The 8,691-nt window shown below is 39.5% G+C and overlaps 1 protein-coding gene across 1 annotated transcript in view; it reads left to right on the forward strand.

The window, feature by feature from the left end:
- Window positions 1-8,366, forward strand: part of CTSC (cathepsin C) — a 34,142-nt gene extending 25,776 nt beyond the window's left edge. The window contains exons 5-7 of the mRNA XM_072969028.1: window positions 139-254; window positions 5,413-5,544; window positions 7,467-8,366. Of these exons, the coding sequence (XP_072825129.1) occupies window positions 139-254; window positions 5,413-5,544; window positions 7,467-7,969 (751 nt within the window). The 3' untranslated portion in view covers window positions 7,970-8,366. The remainder of the gene's footprint in view (window positions 1-138; window positions 255-5,412; window positions 5,545-7,466) is intronic.
- The last annotated feature ends 325 nt before the right edge of the window (window positions 8,367-8,691 follow it).

Here is an 8,691-nt window from a genome sequence, read left to right on the forward strand (position 1 = left end):
AACTGATGGACATGTGCTCTTGGGGTCCAGATCTACATCCTAGTTAGCCAAGTGGTTGAATTCACGGAATTAGAACTTAGGAAACCATCCTCCAAGGAAAGACTGTATAATGATGTAAAATGTCTCTTTCCATCGTAGGCCAAAACCTGCACCTATAACTGCTGAAATACAGGAAAAGACTTTACATTTGCCAGCATCCTGGGACTGGAGAAATGTTCATGGTACCAATTTTGTTTCCCCTGTTCGAAACCAAGGTAAAAAAAAAAGTCTGATTTTTTTAAAAATTAATTCATTTTGAAATATTTATTGAACATTTACTGTGTGCCAGCCTCTCAGGTAGATTCTGGGGATACAGAGATGAAACAGGCATGATCCACTTTAGTAAAGAAATAGGAAGTCGGTAGCCAATGAATACTCACTTCTTCCTTTTGTATCCATGACAGACTATGGCAATAGAGAATCTCTCCAGCTGAACTCAGCATTTCTTCAGTATCTTTTTCAGTATATGTTCCAGGGAGCTAGTGAAATTAGAGTGGTATGTAAGCCAAACTCACTTGCCCTTGGAGTCAGAGAGACTCCTGTAAAAACAAAGATTTGCATGCAAATAAAATTAGTCTCCCGCCTGCAAGTGGTTGGCTGGAATCCTTCTTTGCTACCGGCCCTCCCATGCTACCCCATGCCGCTCCCCCATCATTTAGTCTTTAAATTACTAGAGGAGTCCAGAAGTGGAACCTTAAATTTTTTTCCAGTAAAGTAGATTTTTTGAGCTGTGTAAGGACCTTTTAATTAACTTTACGTGAGGATAGGACATGTGATAGTAAGTATTAACCCAGCTTCCTGAATGGCGGCCTGGAGTCAGAGCCCAGGTTTACCAAAATTATCACCGTAATTGCATTCTACCAGTTGTTTTCAGAAATCGGATACAGTATGAGTAGATTTAATAACTCTTCCTCTAATACACTTGATAGCAAATTATCTTATTATCCTAAATTTTAGCCAATAATGATTGGAAAATCATTTATACAATACTCACGTTCATTACTTCCAAGCTCACTTTGAAGACAATTGTAGTACACGTGACTGATCTGTTACTGTAAAGTGGGCGTAGTATTTGCTGCCTGGAAACATTCTGATTAGTGTCTCCTGAGGGGATTATAAATTAATAACACCCAAAGATAAATTGTGCTTCCTCTTTCCTAAAAATCCAGTGATAATCAGCCTCTCCCACTTCTCCGCATTCATCACCAACCCTGCAGTTCATCCTCGCTGAATTCTTGCAAAGTGTCCTGAATGTATGGAGCTCTGAGTAGGTCTTACAGCAGCAGTCAGCAGGGTTCCTGTCCTTCCTCTGACACCAGAGGTCTCATCTGACTCTGACTCTGGAGAAAGTGTGGGTCGTGAAATCCTCCCCTACCTTTTCTTTTCTGGAGAGGGTTTCTTTGGAAATGAGAGAAATTTGAAGGTAATTGAGATGTGAATGGAAAGTCAATTTCAAGGGTAGAGGTTAAGAGAGGATTAAAATTTATTCTATCATGAAACAGGTTTCGTATCCTTATTGGAGAGGATTAAGTAAATGCTGCATGTCAAGTGTTGATTACTGAGGGCCTGGCCCATGGTTGCTCCTGCTGTGTTACACATCTAACATGTCAGGAATTTTTGTTTAATGGCTGAGGATGTAAAGACTAACACCGCATGGTCCTCGTCCTAGAGACTACAGTTTAGCAAGAACTACAAGCAAAACATTAAAATACAATGTGATAACTGCTTTAATAAGAAGTTTTTAAAAGTTCATTAGGAGAAGGTGGAAAGAAAAGTTTAATTCCAATCACTTCCCAATCGATAAGATTGATTAGTGATGAGATAATAATTCAGTGGAAGGAAATCAGACTTTCTAAACCCAGATTCTTTGTCATGATTTTCTTGTTGCTTGGTAAAAGGTATTATTGTCTCCAATATTCCATATTCTTTGAATGTTATAAAGATGATTTGTACAGACATGGGCAATTTAAAAACAGAGGGCTTTGATAGATTAATTGCTTTTTAACTGATCCCTCATCTTGTCAGTGACTTGAGAAAATGATGTACTGACAGGTTCCTCTTTTGACTTTATTTTTGGCTTTCTGTACTTTTGATTGTGAAAAAAATTTTTTTCTCTTCCTATTAACTGGGCTACTTGGAAATTTCCACTAACTTAAGAACACCAGTGTCCTATATAGCCCTGAATTAAAAATTACCCGCAGTTAAGGGAATTCACAACTTTCCTCTGTTCAGAGAGCAAATCAAGAGTAATGAAAAAAATACACTGGGAGGACAAATGAATTTTTACCTTTATGCTTGTTAACAGCTCTAAGCACTAGCCTTATACCTAAGATTTACTTTGACATGTGACAGGGAAGAAAGCTAAGAAATTGGGGTGGGGGAGAGCATTCTTTGTTCTTCTCACAGCTATGCCATCTTTATTCATTATTGTATCTTCAGGAGAGAAAGGGATTGTCTTTCAGTCACATTAATTAGGAAATGCAGGGTGTTTTCCTAACATTTACAATCTAGTTCACTTGAGGCGTGTTCTAATAACTGTTTATACTATTAGAACTGGAAGGCAGGGGCCTTAAATTGTCTGCTTCAGCCTGTTTTGCATACAAGATAAAAAGAAATGCTGACAAGGTCAAGTGATGTGCCCAGAGTCACACAGAGAAATGACAAGGGGGTGGCGGTGGGGGAGAATCCTGGCTCCTCGCTCCTAGTCGGCTGGGTGTGTTCTCCACTGTTGGAAGATGAAGCTGAGTGGAGTTAAAGCATGTGAGAATCACATTATCTACTTGAGAGTGGAAATTTGATTACTGCAGAGCTCTGTCTGGACCAGATCCTCTTTGTATTCTTTATTGCCTCATAGTCTTCTTAAGAAATAATGATCCGTTTAGAATCTAGAGTCTGGCCTTGACTTTTGCAAAGAGGCATTAATTACCTTGGCAGCTGACATTCTGGGAACATCGGGGCCTTGAGGAAGGTTATCTCCTTTCCTCATTCCTGTGATTTCTCTGTTTTTAATAGCACATTTTGAGCCCTTGAATGTACGTACATGTGGCCTGTCCCTTCCATGGTGCTGGATGGTCAGATGATGAGGGTTTAATGGTCAATACCTAGAGTGATTACTTCTATGGCTGCCATGGGCCAGAAATGCTCAATGGCCAATTGGGGCCATTTCTAGACTCTCCTGAGATGTTATTTATTAAGAGACCCTGATGTCTCATTAAGAAAAAAAAACAAAAAACACTTGCTTTGGCCGTGTACTATCACTTATCGACTTCTTTGACATTCTGTCGTTTGAAAGAGGGGCCCTAAGGATAGAGTTATTTGGGTAATTTCAAAAATGAAATGTACAGTTAATGTACAGCGCAGTTACGGAAAGTGCAGTTAATTTTGGTCTGTCTAGTAACTAGACGACAGGGAAAGGAAATTTGAAGAGTCTTTGAAGTAGATACCGATCTATAAATGGAAAAAGGCGCTACTTCTGCCTTAGGAGACATTTAAACACTAGTACCTTCTATCATTTAGTTTTGACACTCTGCACAGGTCATTGCTTCTTCCGGAGTCTCAGTGTGTGCATTATCGAGTGAACAGGTTATACACTGGATGAATTCCAAGGCCCCCTTCCAAGTATTCCTCTTCTAATCTGCGTAATTTAGGCGGTCCCTCCGTAGCAAAAGCCATACGGATAAATCTGAAACACTTATGGGGAGAATTCTGGGGACCATCAGAAATGGCAGCAGTTAAAGGGTAAGAGGGCTCTAGTAGACTTCAGTCTGAGACCTGTGGTGTTGTTGAACTACTCAGAGAAAGCTCACAGGAGGGTCTGGGGGCTGCCTCCCTTACAGCTTGGAAACCAACATGGACTATTCCCATTGGAATAACTTTCTTTCCTGGATGTAAGCATATATCCAGTCGTTCATAACTTGACTCTTCTTTCTACAAAGACGCATTGAGTTCCTTCACTGCATCAAGCACCAAGGTGAAGAAAACAGGCTTCCTGTAAATTTCACACTTAGGTTAAGGAAAATGGTATTAAGTCACTTAAGTAGAGTTTAGACTGTTGGAGGCTGAGCGTAGAGTATCCTGGCTTTCCTTTGCGCTTGGTCAGGGGACATGAATCAGTAGCTGTCTGGAGAAGGGAAAAACAGTGCCTTTCATATTGTGAATGCCAAGTGTTCTTCTAACTACTTTTCTAACTAAGGAAGATAGTCACTAAATTGCTAATGAGAACAAAGGCAGCCTTCTCTTTATATACATGAGTTTTTTGACTTGCAGCATTGTCTGTTCATTAATCTTACTTTATGTGCATAAGGGAGTGCTCACCATTCAAATAATTTGTTAACTAATATATTAGGAAATTGAATAACATATCAACTTCATTTAATACCAATGTCTTGGAGCTGGTACAACCATCTCCACGTAGAATTTGTATCGGTAGCAAAGATGAAAGAGGGTATATAACAACCGAGATATTAAAGTTATGTTCAGTTCTTTCTAGAATTGTAACAAGTGCAAGTCCCAGTTTTGCTACATACATGCCATATTTTATTCTATGTATTTATTTCTTTTATTCACACATATTGAAGAAACATAGAAAAAATAGTATTTTTCACATAAACTACCTCGTAAATCATTTTTTCTCCTTGAGATAGCAACTATATTCCTAGCATATGCTTCTAAAATTTATTTTGTCTTTGCCAGAGCATCCAGGAATGAAATAAAGCTGTTTTCTTTTCCCTTTTCCCCCTACCTGCATCCAGCTACTTTTCAATTTATTTTCAGTTTCCCTATGTGCGTCTGCCTTATATCTTTACTTCCTTATTAGCCACCTTAAATACCACATTATATTTACTCTTACTTCCTTGGGGTTTGTTGTATTTTGCCTCCTTGACCCTGGTTGAATCCAGCTCTCCACAATACCCACACCTGAGCCACTCTTAGGGTTAATTCCACTCAGCAAGTTGCTTTAGAAAATGCCACTCTCGAGATAGTTAGAAGTTTAGCTCATATTGTATCCCTCCATAGCTTTCTCTCAACTTGGTGGCTCAGAGCGTTGCACTCGTAAACCATTTCTTCATTGTTAAGAATACTGTCAAATGCTTTGCGGAAGTTAGGAGGGTTTTTTCTTTTCTTCTCCCAAAATACACTCAAGGAAAGCCCCAGATAGTAATGTTTGCCTTTTAGTGAAAAAGCTGAAATCTTACTGTTTGCCTGTAAGGTCAATAGTGCTTGTCAATTAAGTCTCCTTACTGTGCTGATCTCAAAAACAGCAATGCTCAATATAAATGTATCAATCTGTCTCACCCACTCAGGGTTTTCTGTGGTTCTTTTTGAGTGCTTCAAAGGTCTCTTGGGTTATATATCTTTCTTTTCCATCACCAGCCTCTTGTGGAAGCTGCTACTCATTTGCTTCTGTGGGGATGCTGGAAGCAAGGATCCGTATACTAACCAACAATACTCAGGCCCCAATCTTGAGTCCTCAGGAGGTTGTGTCTTGCAGTCAGTATGCTCAAGGTAAGTGTTGTTCTTCAGGCACTGTTTACCTGTGTGTAGTTGGCCATTGTTGGCAAAGGCAAAAGGATGAGGAGGTAGAGAGAGCATGCTGTCTGGGATGCAAGCTCTGGCCCTATCACTTGTTAATGAGTGGCTTCTCATGGAATTCAGTGCACCATCCAGCAAAATGTCAATAACTGCTGTATTTTGAATGAGCACTGGCTCTTAGGAACCTCTTACATACATCACCTGACAATGCTCAAAACCCTGAAAGAGTAGCTATTATCCTGTTTTATAGGCAAGAAACAGACATGAAGTTGTTCTATAATATTTTGAAGGCCACTCAGCTTCTAAGCATGAGTTTCAGTTCCAAATAAGGTCTCAATCCAAAACCTAATTCTTATTAAAATCATACTAACACTAGTTTCTCCCCAGAAGGATATGACATTTTTGTGTGTAGGCTTTGAGAGCAGACCATATGTAAGGTATGCAGAAAGCCCAGCTGCCGTCGAGTCAGGAAGAAACGTTCTCATTTCAGTCTGGGTTCCTGTCAAGCCCAGATTTGCACACTGGGAAGTTTCTTAATTCATCAGTGAAACTGGTGAATGGTTATTCATCAGTGAGTGAGCCTTTCATTCTTTCTGAAATACTTTTTAAACACAGACATTGTGACTTCTAGGCCCTGTGGATTGTGAAATATCAAGACAGTCCTGAACCCTCATGAAGCTTACAGTTAAGTGAGGAAAATAGAAATTAAATAATTATAAGAACAACGAAGAAAAAGTAAAGGGTCATGGGTGCGTATAAAGGCCATACCTCATTTTATTGCACTTTACAGATACTGCATTTTTTATTTATAAATTGAAGGTTTGGAGGACGGGTATAGCTCAATGGCTGAGCACATGCCTAGCAAACACAAGGTCCTGGATTCAGTCCCAGTACCTCCATTAAAAATAGGTAAATAAATAAAAACCCAATTACCTCCCTCCCCAAAAATAAAATAATAATAAAAAATGAATTATTAATTAATTAATTAATTAATTAAAGGTTTGTGGCAATCCTGTGTCAGGCAAGTCTATCAGTGCCAATTTCCCAACAGCACTGGCTCACTTTGTGTCTGCCACATTTTGGTAATTCTTGCAATATTTCAAACCCTTCCCCAGTCAAAAGGATTATGACTCACTGAACACTCAGGTGATGGTTATCATTTTTTTTTTAGCAATAAAGCATTTTTAAATTAAGTTACATGTATTGTTTTTTAGACATAATGCATACTTAACAGACTACCGTAGACTGTAAACATAACTTTTATGTACACTGGGAAACCAAAAAATTTCTTTTGACTTGCTTTACTGTGATACTTGCTTTATTGTGGTGGTCTGAAACCAAACCTGCAAAGTCTCTGAGATATGCCTGCAGTAGGGCCAGGACTGGAGGAGAGGTATGGGGACTTGATCTAGATATTTCTGCAGGAAGTGGTCAGAGAAGACTTCCTTGAGGAAGTGTCTGGCTATGTAATAATGACAATAGTAGCAGACTTTTATTGATTTTACGTGAAGTAACTAATTTAATCCTATAAAGAAGGTACTGTTGCTATCTGTATTTTGCAGATAAGTAAACAGAGGTACAGAGAAATTAAACTCTTCACACAGTTTTGGATTTGAACTCAACGTAGTCAGGCTTCAGAGCCTCCCACTTAACCACAAAGCTACCTTTCACATCAGGTGCCAAGTAAGTGTCTGTTAAATAGACAGAGATGAGAGGGTGATCAGCTAGATGGCTAATGGATGGATGAACAAAGTGGTGTTTAAGCTGAGAACATTGTCTAGGAGTGACATAAAGAATAAATCATGGAGCAGAAAAGAAAAAGTATGAAATGGGACAGTTTCTCCTGCACCACTTTCTAAGAGAGGGTCATAACTCTGTGTGTTATCCATCCTTAGGCTGTGAAGGTGGCTTCCCATACCTCATTGCAGGAAAGTACGCCCAAGACTTCGGGCTGGTGGAAGAGGCCTGCTTCCCCTACACAGGCACTGATTCTCCATGCAAACTGCAAAAGGACTGCTTTCGTTACTACACCTCCGAGTACGGCTACGTGGGAGGTTTCTATGGGGGCTGCAACGAAGCCCTGATGAAGCTTGAACTGGTCCATCAAGGGCCCATGGCAGTTGCCTTTGAAGTCTATAATGACTTCCTCCACTACCGCAAGGGGATCTACCACCACACTGGTCTGAGAGACCCTTTCAACCCCTTTGAGCTGACCAATCACGCCGTCCTGCTAGTGGGCTATGGCACTGACCCAGCCTCTGGGCTGGATTACTGGATTGTTAAAAACAGCTGGGGCCGGGAGTGGGGTGAGGATGGGTACTTCCGGATCCGCAGAGGAACCGATGAGTGTGCAATTGAGAGCATAGCAGTGGCGGCCACACCAATTCCTAAACTGTAGCGGGTACCTCCCAGCATTTCCTCCTGACCACCGTCAGCCAGGAAAGGAAACTGACTTATTCACAGACTGCAGGCCTTTGCAGTATTGCTACTGCAAGATCGAAAGATTACAAATAGATTCCTATGAAGGTTTGTGCCTTTAAAATTAAAACTGCCTTTGATTTTTAATATACCTTCCCATTAAACACCAGCAGACTTTCTCCTAAGTACTTGATTAATTGAAGTTTTTAATGGATGATGGTGAACTGTGAAGTAATGGATTTTGCTAATCATTTGTAATTCAAGCAGATGCTGTATATTTTAAAAAGTCTGTGTGAAAGCACAGGCTTATTTTTAAATTGTACAAATCATGAGAAAATATGGCAATGATTATTAAATTTTTTTAAATTTTGTAAATATTCAAGTGCTGTTATGTATTGTAGAATTTATGTATGTGCTTAAGAGAATTTTTACTCTTGACTCCTTCAGTCATATTCACTTGTCTCACTTGTGTAAATACTTTAAAAAGGAAAATCATTGCAGAATATTTCAATTAAAAACAAAATTTATGAACCTTTACAATAGGAGGGGGTATATGCAAATAATGTCTGGTGAACCCTAAAATCATCTCCTGGATATCTGATGAGCCAGAGATCATAGAGAAAAGAAACAGAAGTTTTAATAAGAGTCTGGATATTAGTTAAACTTTCTTATGGTGTATCTGGCATTTGGAAGTACTGGTTA

The sequence above is a fragment of the Vicugna pacos genome, chromosome 10, assembly GCF_048564905.1.
Source record: "Vicugna pacos chromosome 10, VicPac4, whole genome shotgun sequence".
Classification (NCBI taxonomy): domain Eukaryota; kingdom Metazoa; phylum Chordata; class Mammalia; order Artiodactyla; family Camelidae; genus Vicugna; species Vicugna pacos.